General features: G+C 39.1%; 2 protein-coding genes and 1 pseudogene across 6 annotated transcripts; 2 read left to right on the forward strand and 1 right to left on the reverse strand.

The window, feature by feature from the left end:
• Positions 1-437: 437 nt before the first annotated feature.
• LOC143884762 (LEAF RUST 10 DISEASE-RESISTANCE LOCUS RECEPTOR-LIKE PROTEIN KINASE-like 1.1) lies at positions 438-9,645 on the reverse strand. Of its 4 annotated transcripts, none has more exons than XM_077388527.1 (8): positions 9,573-9,645; positions 8,735-8,778; positions 7,776-7,868; positions 7,518-7,687; positions 4,577-5,551; positions 3,988-4,038; positions 2,011-2,268; positions 438-1,643 (listed from the first exon to the last, which is right to left on the reverse strand). In XM_077388527.1, exons 5-8 carry the CDS (start codon positions 5,280-5,282, stop codon positions 736-738), a joined length of 1,923 nt encoding a protein of 640 aa, XP_077244642.1. In that variant the 5' UTR covers positions 5,283-5,551; positions 7,518-7,687; positions 7,776-7,868; positions 8,735-8,778; positions 9,573-9,645; the 3' UTR covers positions 438-735. The 4 variants fall into 4 exon arrangements, with proteins under 4 accessions (XP_077244642.1, XP_077244643.1, XP_077244640.1 ...); XM_077388528.1 differs by having other exon boundaries at positions 3,988-4,032; positions 9,573-9,643; XM_077388525.1 differs by having other exon boundaries at positions 3,988-4,044; positions 9,573-9,643.
• Positions 9,624-25,593, forward strand: LOC143884766 (PR5-like receptor kinase; annotated as a pseudogene). The gene is made up of 3 exons (XR_013253059.1): positions 9,624-10,735; positions 16,906-16,944; positions 24,305-25,593. The product of XR_013253059.1 is annotated as a PR5-like receptor kinase (transcript).
• Positions 10,089-10,799, forward strand: LOC143882805 (LEAF RUST 10 DISEASE-RESISTANCE LOCUS RECEPTOR-LIKE PROTEIN KINASE-like 2.1). Its single transcript, XM_077386217.1, has one exon. The coding sequence runs from the start codon at positions 10,089-10,091 to the stop codon at positions 10,797-10,799; it is 711 nt and encodes a 236-aa protein (XP_077242332.1).
• Positions 25,594-25,908: the final 315 nt, after the last annotated feature.

Genomic DNA, 25,908 nt, shown 5'->3' on the forward strand with positions numbered 1-25,908 from the left:
GGTTGCAGGGGCGGTTGGCAGTGCAATGGATAAGGCGAAGATGAAAAAAAAAAATAGGGGGCACCAGAGGGGCAACGAATAATAGAGTTGAAACTACCAATCATATGTAAATTCAGGCTAAAAGTGTAATTACTTCTTCTTTCTCCCTTTAAAATAACTAAAAAATAAAAAAAATGTGGAATTATAAACTAAGGGGACCTTGTGGGCCTGTTTCATTAGTGTAGTAACGTAGACAGAATTAATTCTAGAATAACACTTTATTCTTCATTTGTCAAGCATCCATTATGGATAAAAGTTATCCCAAAATTGGCCTCTAACATAGAAAATTAGGATAAATGCAACTCCTAATCAGCTTGGGGATTTTATATACCTTGACTAAGATTTTCCAACAATAAATATCGTATCCTTATCAAAATCAGATATCACATAACGCAATATTTATGAGAAAAAGTTAAATAAAATGGAGATGATAAATGTGCCCCCGTTGTTTAGGAGACACACCCCTTTAGTCGTTTTACTATCCAAAGACGAAAAAATGACCAGTAATTACAGAAATACTGTAGAGGAGCCAAAATTAAAACAGAAGTGGCCTAGCCTCTGTTCCGCAGAGCTCTGCTGCACTGAAATCAGCCCTTCAACAAAAATGAAAGGCTAAAATTAAATACAATAAGTAATATGGCTAACATCAGCCATTCAAATTCCCTTGCCTTTTTTGTGGCACGAGATAATGTTAGATCATCTCATTGAAACATCTATCTGATTAGAATCCGGGAAAGAGGTGGAGCTATTAGTTAACCGATCAACATCATCTACCGGAATAACCCCATCAGTTGATATCTCGACCCCATACTCCTCACTCCAAATCTTTCTCAACATCCCAAAAACCTCCCCCATGGAAGGTCTCACCTCCTTTTCCTCTTGAAGACACCGAAAAGCCAACTCTGCCACCGAAGTGACCACCCTCCTAACACTTTCGTTTGATTCGAATCCAAGACCTGGGTCCACCAACTCGTTCAACACATGATTTTGGATCTTGTTAATTGCCATGCTAGCCAGATTAATCTCGCTCCGATTCCTAGCCATGTCCACCGCTGGCTTCGACGATATAAGCTCAATTAAGACCACTCCAAAGCTATAAACATCACTCTTATCAGTAAGTTGGTAGCACTTGTAATAGTCTGGATCTACATAGCCTGGTGTCCCTTGTGGAGCAGTTGACACATGTGTGACATCCATAGGGAATAGGCGTGATAGACCGAAATCTGCAACTTTAACTCGAAAATTTTGATCAAGGAGAATGTTGTTGGTTTTGACATCGCGATGTATGATTTGGGGTTCTATGGCGTGTAAGTATGCGAGGGCATCTGCGGTTTCTATAGCAATGTTCAATCGAATTGGCCATGAAAGGCCACCGAATCTCGTGCAGTCATTGTCGAGATGATCTGCCACGGTTCCATTGGGGATGAATTCGTAGACAAGGAGGAGTTCACGGCTATGGCGGGAGGTGCAACCATATAAGGAGACGAGGTTTTGGTGACGCAAATGGGAGAGGATTTTCACTTCATTCATGAATTGTTCTACACGCTTGCAGTTGTTCTCGTATAGGCGCTTGACTGCGACGGAACGCCCATCTCGGAGCTTGCCTGCGTGATAGGAATTTAAAATTAAGTGGAAGCATAAATTGTATACATCATAGCATCAAATTAAGATTGCGAAACTAATTCCAGTCGGCTCAAATCGCTAGTAGATGGAAAGATGGAGAAAGATGTATAGATCTTGGAGAGGTTTTAGATTGCTAGCAAATGATAGTTTTACCATTTCTTAAAAGACTACTAAATTATAAACTATGCTTGTGACAAAGACCAAGGTATGTATATCAATCAGTTAAACTAAATAAAATACAATTAGACTATGAAGAATAGATGCTTAGGCAGGCAAATTAGCTAGTGTTAAATGTAACTTTCTGTGTATAAATCAAATGATCATACTGTAGTGAAAAGCGGGTCATACCACGGTAAACGGTGCCAAAACCACCATCTCCAAGTTCTTTAGAGGGGTGGAAGTTGTTGGTGGCATTTTTGAGCTCCCTGTAAGAAAAGACATGGGTTGGGAGGGCGCTGCCGGATTTATCAAGGGCTAGTTTGGAAGAGGTGATCGGAGATAAGCGAGTCGAAAAAAAGGGCACTGAGCGTTTCCCGCGGTACCAACTAAGAAGGAAGTAGAAGAGAATGCATGTTAAAAGGATGCCCCCGACTCCAATGCTTACACCTGAAAGAGAAGAATAAGGATTTAATAATCATTTAGGACAGAGATATGTTATCTGCACTCATATTTTGATAATGGCACTCACTTATGGGAAAAGTACCATTATTTAAAAAGGGTCCATGAAAGTGCCCCACCACGGGAGAGACGAATTAACTTTTCGCTTTATTAAACTAACTATGATGATGGCTCCATAAGCACATAAAATACCTATTAATCCTATTATGCACCTATCTAATCATTGGCACTTGCTTTAAGCCTTTAATGGATACAATCACTTCCCTACGGATTAGTGGGTCGTAACTAGACCTGGCAAAACCGAACCGACCCGTGCCCGCGGGTCGACCCAACCCACCTGCAAATTTGCCGGGTACGGGTTGGAGTTTTAGTGACCCATGAAAATAGACCCGCGGGTCACCCAACCTGCCAAAACATCGGTAGGGTTGGGTCAACCCGAGGGTACCGCGGGTTTTGTGGAATTTTTTAATAGTTCTATATTTTTTTTAAAAAAAAAACCAAGGGTTAAGATTACATGAATACATCCCCTATTTTTCAAAATGGACGATTGGACAGTACAGCCCACACCATAGGATGATTCTAACCGTCGGACTCACAATATGGAAACTTCTATAGATCGAACGGTTGAGATCATCCGATGGCAATGATTTTTGGGGCACAATCTATTTACATTGTGGCCCATTAAATGGACGGTTTGGATCATCTTATGGTGAGGGCTGTACCGTCCATTTTGAAAATTAGGGGGGTGAATTCATACATGGAAGGGAGTGAATTTATCACCGCCCAATAAAAACATTGTTTTGGAAAAATTGCGGGTAGCCCGCGGGTCGACCCGAACCACCCACACGGGTAAGTCACCGGTTGCTGACTTGTAGGAATGCGGGTCATTTTGACCCACAACCGTGTGACCCACGGGTCGACCCGACCCGACCCGCCCGTTTGCCAGGTCTAGTCCTAAGTTCGTAACTATGGACAGAAAAATCAATCCAACCATCCCAGTTTGTTCTTTTGCTGTTGGATACACAGGGGGTAAAAAATGTCTTAAAACCAATGGCTCACATTCAACAAAGAATATCATATAGGTAAGAATTGAATAATAAGGTGTAATCATAGCATCATGAATGCAAATGATTCTATTAAGACTCTCATGTTTTTTTTTTTTTTTTTTTTTTGGTGATTGGTAAGGCTAAGCGTGCTTCAGTGAGAATAGTACTACTAGGATGGTGACATCTCCATAAATGTACTAGTCTATTAGAACTCTAGTTGAATGTGCTTGAGTAGAACAGTACTAATCTCCAGTAGATTGAATGATTGATGGGATATCCAAAGCTGCGGCAAAGAGTATAAAATGGGCTATTTAGATCAGTCTCACGTGGGACCCACCATGCCATACTGAAATTGCATTGAGGTCGAGCCCTAACTCCTAAGAAAGAATCCCTCCATGTCATCCAACAAGTAATTCTAAGAAGACAAGTAATTGATAGATGTGGTTTGAACTTAGGCCTCACAATCAAGGCCATACATTGCTTTGCTGGTCTCATGTGGGACGGATTATACTAATTACTAGATCATGGCCTATTAATGTTAATACTTAGATTTTCCAAGGGGAAAACCCTGAAAATTTCCCAAAAATCTGTTATACCAACGGGTTTATAGCCTTAGATAAATATGGTCAAAATTTAAACAAGAATCTGAGAAGTAGAATACCTATAATAATCTTCTTTATAATGCGCTTGTGTTGTTGACCTGCAACTGCAACTGCAACTGCAACATCATCAAATGAAGAAATTTAGTATACTGTCGTCATTCCCTAATCACAGAAGCTGAGTTTCTAAACTTTTTATCTTCACTAAGATCCTTTTTGGATTGCAAGAAAAAACATTTTTTCATTGGAATATTTTTTCTTTCTACATTTTAGAGGGAAATGATATTATTATGGTTAATTTAGTGGGATATTATCATAAATTGAAGCTCCCACATAAGTAGTCATGGAATAGGGTCAGTTCAAGTCATCTTTTTTGTGTGTGTTAAAATGTAAGAAATTTTAGAAATATTGTTCCTTTCCGAACCTTTCAAGAAAATTCTTGGAAATCAAAGTCTTATAATCGAAGTTACTGAAGCAGCCAGTTCAATTCCCATCTAGCTGCTCCATGTATAAGAATTTAATGTAGAGAAATAATGGACTTTAGATTGGAGGTTTAAATACAAATTGCTCCCAAATGCAACTACATGTTATGGTCCAACAACAATTATTTTCCAAATCAAAGACTGGAAATACCAATTTACTATTTCATACCTTGGCATCTGAAAATCTTCGTCCTCTCATCGACCGTGCAATTACCTCCCCTCTTGTAACAATCTTCGCATTTCGGATCAATATCCCATTCAAGAGCGAAACCCGCAGCAAATATAGACAAAAAATCATTGCGCTTCCAAACTTTCCAAAATTGAAACACTGGTAACACAACCGTCGAACAATTTTTCGGAAGAAGATTTTGTCTTGTCACAGTGTTATTTTTTGTATAATAGAGATCTTTGCCTTCACAATCTGTGTAATTACGAACCTCTTCCGAGATATTACCAGGAACTGTATATTGATTGTGCTTGCAATAATAAACGGTCAGGTTGCGGCTCCTACGAATTTGGAGACGTGGAAATTCAGGCAGTGAAAAATTGGTAGGGAAATCACAGATTTTTGATTTGGTGAGATTCCACAGTTCGCTGTCTTGAATCAGGACTCGTTTTTCTTCATATGAGATGTTTTTGACGATGAACGTTTTTTCCTCGAATTTGATCTTTGGTATGTTGTCCTCACAGTTGATGCCATAGAAGCCGCAGTTCGAAGTGTTGATGTTGAAGAAGGGAAATCTGATACCAGTAAGGTTTCCACAGACAAACTGAGGGCATTTTTCACTGTTGTTATTAACTTGTTGGGCTGAGAGATGAGCAAGGTGAAAGAGAAGGAAGAGAAAAACAATTATGCAGGGGATTGTTAAAGCCATCCCCAATTGAACAATCTCAAAGACAAAATAAACACAAAGCTCTTTCTCCTTTATTTAACAAAAGAAGAACAATCAAAGCCATCTATTTACTTTTGTGTTTTAGTCAATATGTCGGCCCATGACTTGGACCACAGACTCGAGACTTTGTGGATGATACAAGAAGGTGGCATGTTTTCATACCTTCTTTTCATTTCACCACCGCCAAAAAGGAGTTTCCTCTCTATGACTTGGGCTCTCTCTTTGGACTATGGACAGAGCCGTGTGGAGCCCTGCATCAGTTAAGCCCCCTTATATCTCTTCCTCATCTTCTTGTTTTGACTCCAAAATGCTTTTCAAAATTAATGCAATGGCCAAGGATTTTGACTCCAATAATCGGTTTTGGACTAACAATCGTTTGTCAAAACCGTTTTAGGCCATGTTCAATTTTCATTGTGAGAGCCGATAGTGAGTCCAAACTGATTATTGGACTCAAAATTCCTTAGGCCCTGTTTTTTGAGATTGTTGCAACCGATTGTCACCCCCAATCCGATTATTGACTCAAAATTACATTTAATTTTGAGTCCAATAATCGGGTTGGGGGTGATGATCGGTTGTCTTAATCCCAAACGAACCCCAAACGAACAGGGCATTATGTCCTGTTCATTTTAGATTGTGACCTCTGATTGTGGGCCCAGGCTGATTATTGGACTCGATTAAATGTGATTTTGAGTCCAACATTGGGTTTGACACCATGATCAGTTTGTCATAATCTAAAACGAACGTGACTTTAGATTTTGACAACCGATTGTTAGTACAAAACCGATTCATGGACTAAAAAATAAACATAATTTTGAGTGCAATAACCGGTCTTGGACTTTAATCAGTTGTCAAAATCTAAAACGAACAGGACCTAAACGCCAAAAGTATTGAAGGATGAAAAAAAGACTAGTTATTTTGTCAAGTTGATTATGGTTTCAGGTCAAGGTGAATAGGGACTGGTGGCAATAATGCATATAGCTTTAAAATATAAATATATTTCACCATCGGTAGAGAACAAACTAAGATTATTGAAAAGAGATGCACTTTACTGTACTTAAAATAGTGGGATTTGCTTGCGTCCATTGCAAAAGGCATTTCGCAGATGGTGTGTTGCATGTGAGAGCAGCCACATCCGCGAAATGCCTTTTGTGATGAACGCTAGCAATCCCTAAAACGGTAATAAACTCACGTCTAATCTGTCGAAGCAAGAGAAATTACACTGTGCCCACCGTGAACGTGGTTTTTAAATTTCGACCGAAATCCATACTACCCAAAAAATCGTTTATTTCGGCCGAAACTTAACCAAATTTCCGTCTATTCCGAAATTTAAGGGAATTCACTCAAAAACCTGGATTTTTTATAATTATTTAAGGGAAGTGATATATACGCCCCTTTAGATTACTTGGGACACCCAGCAGCAATGTACGTGGCAATCAACCCCATTCAATCTTTCTGATGTGAAGTACATCAACCCCTCTGCAGTCATTGATAGTTTGATATACTGTTGGGGGTGTCCCAAGTGATGAAAATGGGCGCATTTATCACTTCTCACTTCCCTTATTTAATATTATCCCAAAAATTCGGCTGAAATTACAGAAATTGAAATTTCGATCCAAATTTTGTATGAGAAAAAAATCGGTTTCGTTGAAGACCGAAACGCATTCCAAAACCAAAATTTGAAACCATTAACATTTTGGAGAAGGGTATTATAAGCTTTTTTCAAGGCCCGTTTGCAAAAGTACTGAAAACCCATCGAGCCTAAACTGATTACTGAAACTTCTCCAGGTTGACTTACAACGAGCTGACTCACAGATAACTCGGTTTCAGTTGAAAAGTTAAGGAACTTCACTACCAAAACAAATGACACCCCAACTAATTCCTCTTAAAAATTAATAGAACACACCAAAAGACTCGGACCTACAAACCAATATATGGTGCGAGCCATGAACACTACAAATCTCCTAGATTGGAAAGGGTAAGATCGTCTTTTCATTTCCTTCCAAAATAAGCAGCATCGCTGCAGCTGGAGCAAATAAAGACGGTAGGTTAGAAAGGACAAAAGGTTTCTCTCTCCGAACTCTCAAACGTCTCCATTCTCTCTTTCGTGCTTGGATATTTCAAGTCATCTACCCAATTTCTTTCCATTAAATATCTTTTAAGACGCATCTCTTTCTTGAAGTCCTCAATTTCTTTCCATTAAATTACTAAAAACCTTACCATCAACCCTGCAGATCGGTCGAAAAATCCAGTTTGGGAGTCTCTCGACATGCATCAGTTGCTCTAACAATCATTACTTCTCTTCCAATGCTTTGTTCAAATTTCTTTTCACGGGCGTAGGTCATAACAACGTTGTGTACCATCAAAGAGAGCTCTACAAGTACACAAGGCTAACAAAATAATATCAGATCCAAGCATAGTATAAACTGAACTAAAGGAACTTAACAAAGTCTTTTACAAGGCTCGTATAATACTCACTATCTAACTGATCAAGTGGAACTGATCAAGTGGAATTGTAGGATCTCTAAAGTTAGGCTTCAGCTTCCTCTTTCGTCTCATGAGGATCAAAATCTGAAAATGTTTTAAACCACAGTCAGATGAAAAGATCAGTACAAAATAACAGACTACTCTAAGTGTTAGTCTAAGAATGCCAAGGCTTAATAAGGGTCAAACATATATGACCAGAACTAACTACAAAATAGCTCATATATGAAATAGGTGTGTCAATAAGCAAAGATGCATATCAATATGAAATACTGAACACAAGGTGCTATGGTAACGGAACAATATCGAAACAATGGTCAATGTCAAAGAGTATCGAGAACGCAAAGTCCAAAATCCACTTCCAGCTCATCGGCCTGGTCTAGAAGGCATGTTGTTGTTTACACTGGTGTTGGAACTAGTTCCTCCAAAGTTCAAATACCTGCCGACATGGCCAAGTGCTTTACCCCCGTATGGCAAGGTCTAGAGTCATCGCATACTACCCCCATGGCTGGGTCCAAAATTTCCAATTGTTTCATCTCCATATGGCAGTGTCCAGAAATAACCCAAGCCTCCACAGAATTGTCCAGAACTGATATTCCCAAAATCCACAACAAATAGTATCCACAAGTCTAGATATTGAAATAAATGTCCAAAACAGATAGTATCCAAAGGTCCATACTGTACGGATCATTGCTGATTAAAGATTTCTACAAAAGGGGTTCAAAGGTTCATATTGCAAATAAAGTAAGCAAAGCAATAATAGTACAATAAACAGAGCGGTGGCAAGTACACAAGTTATAGGGATCCATAGGATTGCAAAATAGGCATGCTAGATAATGTAACTAAGATAATGTAAGGACAAAACAAAGGTACACAAATCTACTAGTCAATGGTGCAAATTATCGAATCAAATAGCGCTAACAATTCACCCAAAGTAGTACGTTATTACGTACCTCAAATGTTCTCTCCGAACTCTTCTGGACTCAAGATCGATCACCTAGTACCACAATCATTCCATTATTATCAATAGGGAACCACAAAATATGAACGCAAACACAAATACCCAATATCCGGAACCAAACAGCGTCAAACGGGAGAAGAATGGTAATCCAAACTAAGGTCCCTCAAAGTATTTTGAAATTTACTTCATTATATAGTTCTAAAACATTTTTGAGATAATTTTTAACAGAAAGTATGCATTCCAATATGTCCATAGAGTACAAGAGCGTCGAAAACAGACAAGAAACGAAGAAGTTATGATTTTTTGAATTTGGGTTGTCGGTGGGAAACATTGCTGGAAAATCATCCGACCCAGTTGATCTGTACGTCCGAACCCTGATGTTTGGGCGTCCGAAGTCGCGAGATTAAGTTTTCTCCCGAGGCCGTGAATTTGCAAATTTTGGCATATTTTTCCCAAACTTTGAGAGATCATAACTTTTTGGTTTGAACTCCAAATCGCGCGAGGTCGGATCCGATGGACTCCTTTCGATGAGGGGAATCCACCAAACCCAATTTCACGCTCCAAAACTAAATAGACAATTATTGTAAAACAATCTAAACTTTTAGATCAAATTCCCTAAAATCTAAATTTTCAATACTACAGCATCTTGATCTTGGTTTCATTGGGGATTCAAAGACAAGATAAACCCTAAGGAATCCAAGATCAAGCGTAAGGTTTATCTTGAACAAAATTAATCATTATTTCATTCATTATTTCATCTGTTTTAAATATACTAGTCTTCCTTTTTAGGGTTTTTTAATGGTTAAAATCAACTTCGGGTATCATCTTACCTTGATCCGTGATCTCCGATTACAACACTTGATCTTCTCTTCCTTTCCCATGAAACTCTTCTCTTGGGACTGAACAAAACATCTTCAGGGTTGTTTTAGTTCTTACAAACACACAAAAGAATGAAAAGATGTATTTACAGGCCTTCTTAAGGAAGCCCAAATCAAATTGACTTACTCTAAGACAAAAACGTCCCTCTTTTAAAGAGGGGGAAGAATTTGCAAGTAGGTGTGATTTCGGATATTTACATTTGTTTTTCCCAATATGCATTTGTAGATTGCTTATATGACAACTGTCTTCCTTTCCGGTTCACCTGTAGAAGCATCGCCCTCACTTGGAAGCTTCATCTCGTAGGAAACCCATACCTCGAGAAGACTAGACTTACTACTAGTCTCGTCCTTAAATCTTCCATTTGTTTCCTTTAAATTACTAAATACCTTAACATCTCTACTGCAAATCGGTTGAAATAGCCTAGTGGTAAAGAACCCTGAAAAATCCCAGTTGGGGAGTCTCTCAAAATGCATCAGTTGCTCTTGCAATCATCTCTTCTCTTCCTCTTCTTTGCTCCAATTTCTTTTTCCCAAGACGAGTGTGGCCCTTCCCAGTCCCCCTGTGAAGGCATCACCCTCAAGATTAGTTACCCTTTCCACTTTAATAGCCCTGAAAGTTGCAGCTATCCTGAGTTTAAAATTACCTGCGAAGACAATTATCCCCAGATAGATATTGGGTCGAGGGCATACATGGTGAAGAATATCGATTACGAGAACTTCATCCTAACTATTGTCGATAGGGATTTTGAGTGGAACCCGCGCCCTCTGCCTTCAAATGGCATCACCCTCAATTCCTCGTTATTTGGTTATACTTCTGTTCACCAGAGTATCATCTTCTATAATTGCTCCAGAGAGATTCAAATCCCTGGGGACTTCCACCCAGTTCCTTGCCTCCCAACAACAGCCAATTATGCTTACTTTATCACCAATGAAAGCTATAAGGAGTTTGGTAATTGTATAGCTAGTGTCGTTTCGGTTCCTATAGACAGTGTGAATCAGCTGCTGCAATACCCAGCGACTGTTGGAGATGTTCTGAAGGAGGGTTTCGATTTGACGTGGGAATCTGGGCTGTGTGGCCCTTGCCTCGGCACTGAAGAGCCCTGCGCTCCGAACCGGTATGATACTTTTCTTGTTCCCCACTTAATTCCTAACTCAGCTACTGTTTCTTGCTCATGGTAAATGGACAAAACCCTAAGAAGCAGGGCTTTTTTTAGCCTTCTTCCTAACAGACACTTCTTGGGTTCCATTTGTGCCTCGTGTACATGATCGGATCAGGAACAGTGATCGAGAGTCTGGTCAAATAGAGTTGAGAACACCTTGATTAGATGATCCTAGATCCTTGATCCATGAGAAACCCTATTTAGGGTTCTACCCAGAAAAGCTAAACAGAGTCCTTATCTTATGCGTGGGATAGGGATAGATATCCCACAGTGTAGCTAACAATTATTTTTTTTTCATGATCAACCGTCTCAATCTCACATCTAGGACCTACAGATTTTGCATGTTACCATTGCCATTGATCCATTATTATATAACGTAAATAATAACTAACTTCTTTCTATGGAGGACATGCCGACATGTGAGTGCAGGGGTAATCTAAACGGATCATGTGTCGGGTCATCTGTAGAGAAGGTTTTCGGGCACGGCCTAGCTATGTCCGGCCCAACAAATAGATGGTTTAGATCACCCAAATATTTTTGCCCACTATTTTTTTTTTGCTACACCTGCATGCCATATAAATACTCCTTTTATCTTTTCTATTCTAATTCATCCCTTATTTCCTTTCATTTTGAGTTTTAAAATTGGGAAATAAAATATGCACTCACCCGCTTCCCCTCTCTTCATTTTTGACGTTTTTCCACCGGTCCAAACAACCTAGGAACATCCAATTAGACAAGTTTAACATAAAAGAGGTATGCCAATAATAAAACAGGGGTGCATGTTTAATAACTTAAAAATATAGTGTTCAAATTCTTAGAGAAACTGTTCGGTCTAATATTGTTTGGTGATGTCGGTCAGTACACCCTGTGTGGGTGACTAGATGTGTGTGTGTGTGGTGGATGCGCCGGTGTGCCAAGCTACTGGGAGGCAATCAAAATTCAATTCGAGGGGGTCGATGACGTAACGTTTCTATCCTTTGGTATTAGATTTCAGGTCACTAAGAAGAAGAGGGGAAAGTCACTTCTTCCTCGGGCTCCTCTGCCTTTACAAAGATGGGAAGGACTTTTTACAGTATGGGAACGATGTCAAATCTGGGGATGTCGACACATGCAGAATGTGAGGGATTTGTGCAAGGGAATGCTGATGCGCACAAAACGCAAATGGCGTCGGTGATGCATGCAAAATGCAAACGACTTGCAGCGTCGATAGAACGATCAGCTAATTAACTAACAAAAACGGCGAAAGCAAGTGCCCGTGCAAGGGATAGTGAGTTAAAGAGAAAGACTCACCTCGGAAGATGAATTCATTGCTTACTTAATCCGATATTACAGCTAGGAAAAGTAAAAGACAGTTTAGAAAAGTAAAGGATAAAAAGATAAATGCTAAGATATGTTTTGCGTTGGTTCTTGGACGTCTTTCTTGGAGACACAAGTCTCTTTTTATAGTTTTCTTCTAGTAACCATCCCCCATTACCCCACGTTCCCAAGGAGGGAACTCTTGATAACTGTCCAGTTTAGGGTCCACTATTTGCACGTTCCCCATACTTCTAGATGGCTGCTGTCTCATCTTTTGAAAAGTGCCAGTTTGGCACGCTACCACTTTGACCCGGTCTAAATAGGTCATTCTCTTGTGATTCGGTCCTGCATGACCGATTTCAAATTTAAAATGTGTGTAAACATTGTCAGCCACAGTCCTTCGGTTGACGAATGGAAATCTCTGGAATGTACCTTAGACCGAATGTCGGTCATGCTCGTGTACTATCGTCATTCTAACCAAAACAATATTGGCCTTTTCCATGAATATTGAAATTGGAATTCACAATTTCAACCTGACTCTGTCATTTCGATTCCCCGGTTATGGGTGGCTACACAAGGACACGTGTTGCATCGAGATTTCGAACATCCTTTCCGACTCTATGAGATATGCTTGGGAAGTGGGAGGGACGGCGGCAATTATGATTTTTTCGAACAGCTCGTTCCAATCTCCCTATTTAATTTTCCCTTTTCTTCTTCTTCGCCTTCACTTGTTGTACCTTGGTCAAGTTAATAGATATTGATAGATCGGCATCCCCATTTTGGATCACAGTAGGGCATAACCCTTCCTTCTTCTCTGATTTGCTCCTCAGAGGCAGGTTTCGTTCATATGGCTACTGGGAGTGAGCTTGTGAAGATTGAGTTGATGGAGGGAAGTCACGTCCGCCCCGGGAATCTTATGAAGGGCTTCGACAATCCTCGATCCCTTAGAATCGTACATGATCAGCAAGCCCTTCAGAGCAATGCAACAACAGTTCCTCATTCTTCCCTTCCCTGGTTGGATTGCGTGACTGCCTCCTTCCTTCTTGACATCAAGATAAGCATCGATATGTCTTAGGACATTGGTTGTGGCCGCTATTTTCTTTTCACACCAAGGGGAATCAAGGGAACTAGCTCAATCCGGTGGCTGGAAGCAAAGATAAGTGAAGGGACGATAAAAGCGATTAGGGTGGAGTCGATGGCGAACAGTCACTTGTTCATGCCAGATTTTGCAGCACCGGTGATGCCAAATCTTGGTGAGAGCAAACATTCGGCCGCCACAGCATACATAGCCAAAGGCTCTCTGGCCAATGCAGTGAGTCATGCCGCAGGTGACTTGGGGGATACGGAAAATGCTGTGACAGGTTCCTTACGATTCAACGGAGGTCTGGTAGCCGGCGGGTTTTTAGATGGCATAAGGCTAGTGACGGTTCCTAAGGTTGTTGGCGTGGACGAAGTTGATGATATATGGATGGATCGATGCTTTCATGATGTTGGGGAGAGTCACGAGATCAGATTGATGATATATGGATGGATCGATGCTTTCATGATGTTGGGGAGAGTCACGAGGTCAGGTCTGTCCGTTGCCATGCCTCCTTCTAGGGATATAAAGCACTATGATATGAAGTTAGAATGTGTCCACTTAGGTGGCCTTGCATATGCTGTGAAATCTCTTTATTAGCAAGTTATCTAGGTCTAATAATGACCTTTGAAAACTTTCTTGTTTTGCTTGGTTCAAACTTTTGCTAAGATTGATGGGTGGGGATATATGAAGAGCATCGGCCATTCTCGGGAAGGAACAGCTTGACGTGTGCTACGGTGCCGGAGATCGGCCAGTACAACCATATTTTCCACTTATCGATGGATCTCCGTACATAGTTTAAGGATGATTTGAGGTTGGATCAAAATATATGGTCATTCTGTTTGGCCGCGATTATCCAATGGATGTTGGTGCAGGCGTGCCAGGATAAAGTATTTCCCAAAGATTGGTGCGGGCGGGCCTTTTCGTCTCCTGAAGATTGGATATCAGACGATTGAGAAGAAGAGGGGAACGCTACTTCTTCCTTACGCTCTTCCAACTCTATTGATACACTATTAAAATGGGTGATAGAAAGTAACAAAAGAAATAGAAATAATCACCAATGTATAAATAAAAGCTCACCTTAGAAGATGATTCCTTTCAACGAAACTGATTACAAGAACTCTGGTGATGCGGAGAACGATTACAAATCCCAGTACTGCCGGAATTAGGGACCACAAATTAGCATGGCTACAAACTAAGATAAACAGTAAAGGTAAAGATAAATTAAGACATAGTTCTTTGATGTTGTGAGTGATGCCTTCTCTTGATGCAAACTTCCCCATCTTATAGCAAACTTACCAATAACTTCCCTTTTGAAATAGAAGAGCACATGTCTCCACTACTTGTAACTTCTCAAAACATGTATCGCCACTTGTAACCTCCATTTTGAGCATGTCACCACAACTTGTAACTTCCACATTTCACCACTACTTGCCCATGTTGCCACCACTCCATGTCCTTTGAGAGGGAACTTGAAATAACCACCCACTTTAGCTTTGAAATTTCACATGTTCCTTTGTAGGAGAATAACTGTCGCCTCCATCTTCTAGAAAAGTGGCACCTGGCATATAAGTCCCTTGACCTTGCCTTGCTAAGTCATTAACTAGTAACTCGGTCTCTCATGACCGATTCAAAATTCAAAGATTGATGTAAACATTGCCCCCACATCCTTCAATTGACGGAAGGAAATTGATGGAATGTAACAACAAGAATACATGAGAGACCTAACATCCACACTTAGCACCGTCTACCTGCAACAAAACCTCCACATGCATACAAGGCTAGCAAAGCAATATCAAATCCATCCAGAACATAAGCTAAACTAGAAAGTCTTACGAATCTCAAAGGAAATTTCTCACTATTGCATTCTAACTTAACATCACAAGATTAAATATTTTGAGCACAATACTCACTATGCTAGATAAAAAACACTCCAAAAGCTGATGATGCAAATCGAACTTCCTTGAGATCTCCATGACTCACCATTCTATGAATCTAATAAAACACTAAATCAGAAAATTGCCAATAAGATAAATGATACACATATATTCTATTTGTATCTATATAGTACTACAAGGTATCCCCCTTGGAGCCAATATCCATCTCTTAAATTGCCAATAACAAAAGGGCGAATATTTTTTTCCGCTTGGGGTCAGATTTTTCTTCCCGTATGTTGTCCTTTCCATAGGTCGTCTTTTTCTAGAAACACCATATGAGCACACGAACCTCTTGAGGTAGCCCGCAACAACAGACACCCATTCAGATGTTGAATATTTTGTCAAAAAATAGGGGCATATTTTTCAATAAAAAAAAATCAATTAGCTATGGGTAAGTGGCATGATGGGAGGGCTGTTAAAAAGCTTCTTACTATACCCCTCTCTACCCACCATGTTTTTGGTTCATTTCAGTTTGCTCTTTGGAGATTATTTTTGCACGCCAAATGATATCTCTGCACCACTTTTCTACACTTCTACCCTTTTGTTTTCCTGTTTCTGTAAATGACTATATCTTGCACCCGATATGTTTTCCTGTTTCTATAAATGACTATATTTTGGACCCCTTTTGTTTTCTTGTTTCTATTAATGACTATATTTCGGACCCCTTTTGTTTGTCTTTTCCTATAAGAAGCAATTCTCAAAAAAGAGAAACGAAAAGGGTAGAAATGGTAGGAAAGGTTTGAACTGGCTTGTCATGATACTGGGAGCCCTAGATTTAATTTCTAACTTTCGTGATTGTCTTTTGATATCTTTTTAAGAAGTGTCAAGAATACAATGTTGATGTTAGACCTCTTTCGGTACCACCGAAATCGGTTCATATTTGCCAACATGATTAGTTAAAGTTAATCTTATTTGCAAATGGGAAATTATCATCACTTTAAGAACCCTTTAGCTACAATACTTCTAACACTTATATTGCCGCTAATTTCATTCAAAAGTACATGCAACCATCATTGTTTCAAAAGTACTCTGCATTATCGTCGAGAGACTCTCGAGTCCACACCTTTTACCTTGGCTACATTCTTGTCCGAGTCTGCATTTTACTTCAAAAGTCAATCAATACTCCTCTGACTCTCCCAAGTTATGATTCGTCAACCAAGTACTCGATGGCGTGATGCCAAGTCATCTAGGATTTGCTTTGTCCGCATTTTGACCTATGTTGGGGATAAAACCGGGAATTCCCTCAGCATCCTGGCACGTGCCAGTAGCACACCCTCTGACCTCTGTGTCCCTATCCACCCTTCTTCTGACATACTGTCAGGGACGGTGAAAGGACTCTCCGATATGGCGTGGCGCCATCATCACCTCTCCACCGATGAGACTACGCCATGTGGTGCTCACACTAAGCTACGGTGTAGAGGCTCTCTCTCTATATAAGTTCCCACGCTTAAAGTTACCATGATGGAATCCTTTCTAGCCATTACTTTGCCTTCAACTTAAGCCCAGGAGATAAGCTCCCTCTCACTTACTATTTCTGTCACTTGGCTTTACATGTGATACCGATTTCTGACTTGAGCGTCGGAGTGGCTTCCTGGGTTAAAAATATTTTTATGCATCTAATAAAGCATTTATATTATATTTTATTCTACCCTTTTTTTCAACTAGTTAGTGCTGGACTTACTAGGAGATGAACTCGTGGATTGAATAGTTGATCTACTTTACATTTTTATCTTAAAAAAATGTGATATTTGAGGGAGCTGCACATTTGTTTTATAGATCTTCATTATCTAATTACCTTTCTCATGATTTTGCAGGCCACCGAAGTAGCACAATGACAAAGAAAGCCATACTAGGTACATCACTGCAAGACCCAATTTCTTCATTGTCTTGTTTTCTTCACTTAAACTACAACCAACTCATATGAAGTCTCTTTATCTTTGTTAGAGCTAACATCAGTATTTTAGAGGGCGCCCTACTCTTGTTGGAAATTGTGATTCAAAATCAATATTTGTTGGTTTCGTGGAAGGTCTTTGTGGATTTCTAGGGTAGTTATTATGTGTGGAAAATTGAAATGTCATTGTATGTTTTCTAGAGTCCTTAATGTCTTGGTTAGATTATTAAAGAGTCAATGGAGAATTCCTATGATGTTGCTTAGGATAACTAAAGAACTGATGTGAACTACAACAAAAGTGTTTAATGATTACTATTTTAGATTTGTCTCATGTCTATACGTACATATGGAGTCTTTGTAGTATAGATTGTAGGCTAAAAGAGCTTCAAGGGAAAGCTTAGATAGAAGTTTCAAGGGAGAAGAAGGGTAGAGATTTTAATGGAAAAGGGAAAAGAATTCCAAGTCTAATGTAAGTTGTTTTGAGATATATACAAGTTATTTATATTTTGGCGTTACATTTGTGTTTTGGTGGAGCTCTACACGGGCCCGTTGGCCATGTATCTCCCAAGCTTCCTTGCCTTGCTCTTTTGATCACAACTAATGCGGATGAAAATCATAAAGATTGTTCCAGTCGTTGACGTTGAGCAAGTTTTTATATTTTAACTATTATTTTCGTCATTTTATTTGTATGCTACTTTTTAGGCATCAAATCTCACCCGTTTGGTGTGTTTTTGGTATTATTAGAAAGGTTTTTCAATTACCTATCGAATGGGCCTAAGATCACATGATTTGGATGTGATTTAAGCAAGTTATCAGTGTTTTTAGTAAGGGGTATAGGTCAATTACGGGATTACTATTTTTGGTAAGTTTATATCTTTATTTAGCTTTGCTTTAGATGAGATGAATGGTTGTGATCAGTTCTTAACTTTAGGTTATCTTCTAGGGTTTCTTTTCTTTTATATACATCTTTTGAAAACAATGTAAGGGACTTTTGAATATTGAATAGAATTGAGATTTTCTTTTGTGAGAGCTATTGTGGCTTGGACTTCTTTTTCTCTTCTCCTCTAGGTGGTTTGGAACCATCTTCTCTCATCTCATCTCCTCTATTATCTTCTATTTTTTCAATCAAATCAGCACAAAGAAGGTTAGTAAATCAAATTTTCTTGTTTTCTTTGTTCTTGAACCCTAAAATACAAAAACCCAAAATCCATAGATCTCTCTCGTTCTTCAAGATCTCGTTTTGAGACTTTGAATGATTGTTTTTATGATTAAACATCAGCCTAAACACCCAAGAACCATAGCTTTAAATCCCTTTTGCAGCCAATTGAAAATTCACACCCTTTTCAAGCCCGGAAACCCTTTTTGAACATCCCTAGCCTAAACCTACCATCAAATTAGAGCCTAAACCCTAGATTAACCTTTTTTTTACCTTCTAAACCTTAACCTAAAATTTGGACAGCAGTATTAAACCGAAATCTCATATCTGCCAAATTACCAAAATACCTCCACAACCCAAAACTGGACCATTTTGAGCCGTTTACTGCTGCTGGACATTTTTTCAGTTTTTCTTCATTGGATATTATTATTTTCATGCTTGTGTGACATCTATTTCATTGGTACTTGCATTAGCTTTTAGTTCTTTTAATTGGTTGCTTGTGTAGGCCTTGTTTCGAACTAATCTTTCTATTATCAATTTATCTAACGAATCTTTATCGCTTTGATTGATTTGTATACGGTTTAGTTCATGCTTAGTTACAATCTTTACAATTATTTATGCTATTTAAGTCTCATTATTGCTGCTGCGCATAGATTAATTAGAAGTTAATTCGGCCCTAGCTAAGTTGTTAAGTGTTCTTTTAATTTTCCTCGTAAGCCCTAAATTGTCCTAAAGCCTTAATCCCATTAGGAATGTAGGATTTTCCCTAAATTAGGTATTGTCTTGCATCAACAACACTACCTAATTGATCCATCTAATTGGGGCCAACAAGTAGTATCAGAGCTTCGATTGTGTTGTGTTGAAAATCCAATCCAAGAATTGTGCACGTTTTATTCGTTTTTTTTTTAAATTTTATTTCAATGAAAATATGGCTTATCATATACTGATGGAAAGATTTTTCAGTTTAGTTTCCAACAAAAAAAGGATAGTCAATCGGAGTTTCCTACAAAAAGTTATTAACAAAAGAGTGAAGGTCGGTCAAAGTGGACTGTTTTTCCAAAATCTGATTCTTTAAGTCAAATTTTTCTTTCACGTGTTTGGGTTGGAAGGATGATCTATTTTAAAAGTTTTTATGATGATTATGGTTCAAATTTTAAATGTTTATGGAAGAGGTTTTGCTTAGAAGTTTTATGTTAGAATTGAGAATTATATTGTTCTCTATATCTACTTGAGGTATTCCATTTATTGAGTGGTGCAAAATTTTTGGTGTTAGAATTGAGAACTATTCTCTTCTCTTATTCTCAAGATTGAAAGGACAAGGGTCTTCTTTTGCGTGCGGGGAAGGAGAACGGATTTCTGATATTATCCCGATGAGTGTTCGGAAAAAGAACAATTTTTTTTTCAACGATGTTGCAAGAAGGAAACTATTATGTTTTTTGTTTATGTAAAAGCACCATGGAAACCAGTTTTGTCAAAATTTGTTGAAAGCATTTCTAAAGGATACTACAGAAAAATTAAATGTCAAGCCTCCCGTTTACGGTGTTTGGATAGAAGGATCGAACTGCAGACCAATTTTCAAAGCCTCGGTTGAAGTTGAAAAGCATGACTGGATACATCAATTTTCGGGATTCTGGCAAATACGAAGAAAGAAGCTGAAGAAAGTGTAGCACAAGTCGGTATTCATTTCTTGCCAAAATGCTACCCTATCGTCTTCGTCAAAGCCAATCATCACAATCTAATGGAAGAAAGAGAACGTGTAACATATTTGAAGAATCACATTGAGTTGCATGAAGAAGAAATTGCAAAGCTGAAGATGAAGATTTCATCAAGGGCATATGATGATCAAAGTGATGAAGATTAGAAATTCTTTAATTTTTTGGGATTTTGATTTAAGGAAGGGTGTTGGAAATTGTAAATCAAAATCAATATTTGTTGGTTTTGTGGAAAGCCTTTATAGACTTCTGGGGTAGTCATTATGTGTGGAAAATTGAAAAGTCATTGTATGTTTTCCAGAGTCCTTATCTAGGTTAGATTATCAAAGTGTCAATGAGGAATTTCTATGATGCTGCTATACCTAAAGGACTCATAAGAACTACAACAAAGTGTTTAATGATTACTATTTTAGGTGTGTCTTGAGTCTATAAGTATGGAGTCATTGTTGTAGAGATTGTAAGCTAAAAGAGCTTCAAGGGAAAGCTCAAAGAGAAGCTTCAAGGGAGAAATAGAGATTTTAAAGGAAAAGGGAAAAGAATACCAAGTCTATTGTAAGTTGTTTTGAGATATATAAGAGTTCTTTATATTTTGGTGTTGCAATTGTGTTTTGGTGGAGCTCTACACGGACCCGTTGGCCGTGTATCTCCCAACCCCTCTTGCCTTGCTCTTTTGATCACAACACTACATAATTGATCCATCTAATTGGGGCCAACAACTCCTTCATTGAACCACTCTAGAAATACTAAAAGATATGGTTGTTGGAAAAACATAGATCTAGGGTTAGATGGTAACACAAACAAATAGAGAAATCAAACAAGTAAAATATTATAGAACACGAGATCTACGTGGTTCGTCATGTATTGTGACAGAGTCCATGGGCGAAGGAAATTATAATGCTTCCACTGTCTACAAAGATTACAAAGCATACATATGATCTACATCCGAGAGCTAATGTAATGTTCCAATCCTAATCCCTAGAAATTAATTTTACTAAAAGAGAGACACTAATTTAAATATTACTTATTAGTGAATTTTACATGGATATGTTGATTACATGCTAATTTATACATGATAGTAATTGTGATTATATTTGTGTAACTTATGAGATGTTATTGCTTAATATTGCAGCTTGTGATGCTGCATATCATTGAACTATAGTAATAAGGTATTTTAATATTTAATTAACTAATATTTTAAATAAAATAGTCTACTATATGCCCGCATAAGAAGAACAATCCTGTTATGCGGGATGTGGCAGATCACATTTATGTGATAACCCATCAAGATTCCACAAGAGATTAGGATGAATATATGTATAATCTACCAGGATGAGTTTGAGATAATCAGATATATAACAAAAGCCAATAAGGACTTATCCTAAATAGTGTAAATAGGTTACACCTAGTTTGAGATTGATTTAAAAATTCTAGAATTATATAACAACTTATGTATCTTATCATATATATTATAGACTATTACGGCAGTGTTTAAAACGCGGATTTGACGCGTAACGCGGCCAAGAAAAATCCTTGTTGACTCGGCGCGGACGCGGCCAAGAACGCGGTTAACACGGTTGACAAGGTCATAACTCGGGAGAGTCAAAGGAGTTTATTGACTCTGTAAGGCAAAACGCGGAACGCGGATGTGGTGAAACGCGGAATGCGGCCGAGGTAAAAAGGAGTCGACTCGGGCGAGTTCCATGCCGAGTCAAGGAGTTTTTAAACACTGCTATTACCTACATGTACAAGAGTAACCCCTATTCTTGTTACCATATGAGAAGCTTACCTTGTAGGTGACCCTTGTACCCTCTATAACCCTATACACAATTAGAATGTTGATGTTTAGTTATCACTAATTTGGCATGCTTACCTATGGTTGTGATTAATTGAATCACGTAGAACATTACAGAAAAGGAAGCTAGACTGCCCTTGCTCAACTCTAGCCTAGTCAATTCATTGGCCCACATCAGGACCCTCCAACTTTTTTTTAAAGAGGCTTTGAGTCGGCGGTAGTAGTTGACCACCAGACAAAGCATGTGGGTGACGACTAACCCTTGTACGTGGCCGCCAATTAGTTGTAGCCCTTCCCTTTATAAACTTGTTTTTAGATGTATTTTTATGAAAATTTTGGATATGACCTATATGCATGTTGTGGCCTTGTGGGTACCTTGAGGCTCTGTTCACTTGTTTTCCCGGGAAAGGAAAAGAAAATGTTTCTCGGGAATCTGACGTGGCATTAGGAAAAGAAATCCAGGGAATCTGTGCAGCAAAAGGTTTCCCTGGACTGTTTCTGGACTGTTCACTTGTGCAGGAAAAGGTTTCCCTGGACTGTTTCTGGACTGTTCACTTGCGCAGGAAAAGGTTTATAGGGAAACTGCTTGCCTATCTTTTTGCACTAGTTTTCCCGAGAAACGAAATCCGAGTGTTTTTGGTCGGAAATGAAATCCCTAAAGGGGGGTAAATGGGCTTTTCCATGTCGTTTTTTGACTTATTGTAGAAATTCCACCTGTGTAATTCTATTTTCCTTGGAAACCAAGTGAACACCAGAATTCTGTCTTGTCAAGGAAAAAAGAGGCTGTTTTCCAGGGATTTGCTTTCCCGGGAACGCAAGTGAACAGAGCCTGAGGGACTTAGCAGCTGAGAAAAGTGTTGGAGGTAACATTATAATAATATAAAATTTTAATAAAATTAATTATATTTAATAAGTTAATAACTTTTTATTTCAAGGGGTTTTTTTAGATTCGATTTTTGCTCTGTGATGGCTGGAATTCGGTGGGGTAGCCGGATCTCTCTCCTATCCCTCAGTATCTCTATGTCGTTTGATGACCCTATGTCGGTGCTAAGGGCTTTTGGGTCACTAGAAATGGTGGCTGTGGTGGTGGAGCAAGAAGATGGGATGGTGGTTTGGGTTTCAGAGGCCACAGTGGCCGGATTTCATGGTGGGTGATGATCGGTGTGTGTGAGGGTTTGGAGATGAAGGTAATGGGGAAAATGCACGTGGGTTCTGTAATGGCTGGAAGGGTTACGGTGGAAAAAACAGGGTGTTGTTTGGATCTGGGATGTGGCCGGAGTGGATGTGGCATAGCCGGCTGGATCCGGTGAGAAAACGACAATGGAGATGGCCGGATCTCTCTCCTTCCCCTCTTTCTATCCCTCTGTGTGTTTCGTTTACAGACCCTAGGTCCGGTGATTATGATTATGTGGAGGAGGATATTTCGAGCTGCAGAGTCGAGTATGTGATGGAGGGGAGTGAGGGTTGAACATGGTTTCTGTAGTTCTTGACGGCAGCTATCATGCACGTTTAGGGGCTCACAATAGCTCTAGGCCTTCCAGTGGGGATTTTGAAAATTGAAATCGCACCTCGTCAGCTGGAATGAGGTGGAGAAGTTTGTGTGGCATAGCGGACAAGTAGCGTGACTTGGTGGGGCCTACAAATATTCAAATTTAATAGAAGCGATTTCTACTGGGAGACATGGACGGGTGTCTATCGAAAGTAGTAGCTGTATAGTTCCAAATAAGGAAAGGCAAGGGCTATGAAACTTTTTGTTGGATATGATAGAAGTTAAGCTATTGGGTAATGTAATGGGGAATGGGGATGGGTTGCACATAACTGATATGTAAACTAATTCTACAGTATGTAGTGGGCGGTATCGTTGTACCCTGTTAGGGGACAACTTGTCCCTTATTTGGAACTCTTTGGAATAATAAATGTCAATTTAAAAAATAAAAAATAAAAAAAATTGGATCATAGTAGCTGTATAGTTTAGAGGAGTTTTGTAACCCTTGAAAAGGACATTGAGTGGTAAGGTGCAACTTTCCGTCCAAAGCGAAGGAAGCAGTAATTTATTTATGGCGGGTTGGATACCTTTGATGATAGCATGATCTTGATGTTTTTCAATACGGTGTTGAATTTATGTTCTTGGCTACTAATATGAAGAATTTGAAGTTTTTGGAACATAATTCATGATGAGAGTTTAGTAATCCACCATTATTTAGTTTTGTAAATGATTGTCTAGATATCTTGATGGCGTGTACTTGGCTGCAACTCTAGCACTTCAAAGTTGAGATAAAACAAGAGAATATAAAACACAATTGGGGGTTAAAATAAAATAACACTAGTAATCCCCTATGGAATATTACAGTAGTAACCATCATATACCATGCCCCTCTGATTGCTTTCCGGTGCTACTTGTGTGTTGAACTTGCAATCTGAAAATTTCCAAAGGGCTGTTTGGGTGTGGAACCTAATTGTATTTTGGGTCCAATTTGTGTATTTTGTTTGCATGTTTAGATTGCATGTCTCCACAAAATTTGAACCCGAAAGAAATTAGGTTGGACACCAAAAAGTACTGCAGCCATAGCATTCGTGGGAAATGTAGGAGAGCAGTTAGCACCATGCACATTGCAGTATATTCAGGTTTAACACTATCTAACTCCCTTTCTTCCTCTTTCAGGTGTAACCATAGGAGTTGGGAGCTCCCTTCTTGTTTGCCTCCTTTTCTGCCTATCATCAAGATGGAAATTCTCATTGTGCAAACTTTTCTTTAGAAAGATGAGAACAAAAACCGCTTGTAATGTGGAGGCATTTATACAGGAATATGGATCGCTCGTTCCACAAAGATTTTCTTATTCAGATATCAGGAAGACGACAAGTTCCTTCAAAGATACACTAGGCCAAGGTGGATATGGTAGTGTTTTCAAAGGCAATTTCAAAGATGGCCATCTAGTGGCTGTGAAGGTCTTGAGAGGGTCTAGAGGTAACGGAGAAGAATTCATGAACGAGGTCGCAAGCATCGGGAGGACATACCTTGTTAACATTGTTAGTCTGCTAGGCTTCTGTGCCGAGGGTTCAAAGAGAGCTCTTATCTATGAGTTCATGTTGAATGGATCTCTCGAAAAGTTCATCTACACTGAGAAACCAAGAAAAACAGACCTATTGGGATGGGAAACATAATACCAAATTGCGGTTGGAATTGCTCGAGGGCTAGAGTATTTACACCGTGGTTATATCACTCGCATTTTGCATTTCGACATAAAACCTCATAACATTCTTCTAGATCAAGACTTCTGTCCTAAAATCTCAGATTTTGGACTTGCTAAGCTATGCCCAACAAAAGATAGTATTATATCGATGCAGGATCAGCGAGGGACTGCTGGATACACTGCCCCAGAGGTATTCTGTAGAAACATTGGAGGAGTGTCTCACAAATCTGATGTTTATAGCTATGGAATGATGGTTCTAGAAATGGTAGGAGGGAGAAAGAACATCGATGTCAGAGTGGAAAATATCAGCGAAATATAATTTCCGCATTGGATATACAAGCGCCTGGATTTGAACGGTGATCTACAGCTACATGGAGTTACAACAGACGAAGAAGAGAAAACTCCCAAGGAAAATGATTTTAGTGGGTTTGTGGTGCATACAAACAGATCCGTCAAATCGACCTTCAATGAATAGGGTTGTGGAAATGCTAGAAGGTACCCTTGAGAGCGTACAAATGCCACCAAAGCCATATCTATCTTCTCCAACAAGATCATCTCACGATACTTCTACCATGTCAATGATCTTAAGAGAAGGTTCTCCTTAGATTCGGCATGGAAGGTCTGAGGGTGCTGTGTCCTGATTTTGGATCCCCTAGTATATTACATTTATTTTCCATGCATCATTGGCAATGTCTAAAGACACCTTACAAAGATTAGATTTTAAAGTTTCTAAGGATCATTTTGGAAAATTATGTCGCCACTCATTTGACTGTTCATAGCATTTGGTACTGTTAATGCCCCTTAAGAGTAATACACTAATAATGAGAGATGCTAGCTCCAGATGTAACCCGTTCAGACACAGTGAAAAGCCTAAAATCCTGCTATGTAATCTCAATAAAAATCACCACATAGCCAACTTCAAACCCAAATAGACCTGGTTTGGGCATATCTCCAGCGCAAACCTCATCCTGAAGAGGAAGAAGAAGAAGAAGACCTCATGTTCCTGATGTAGTAAATAATCCAGTTTTGTAGGTTTCAAGAGAGTTTCTAGTTTTTGTTTCAAATATATATGTTC

The sequence above is a fragment of the Tasmannia lanceolata genome, unplaced genomic scaffold (genome assembly GCF_043159265.1).
Source record: "Tasmannia lanceolata isolate RefF3 unplaced genomic scaffold, GAP_Taslan_0.1 ptg000008l, whole genome shotgun sequence".
In the NCBI taxonomy this organism is placed as follows: Eukaryota; Viridiplantae; Streptophyta; class Magnoliopsida; order Canellales; family Winteraceae; genus Tasmannia; species Tasmannia lanceolata.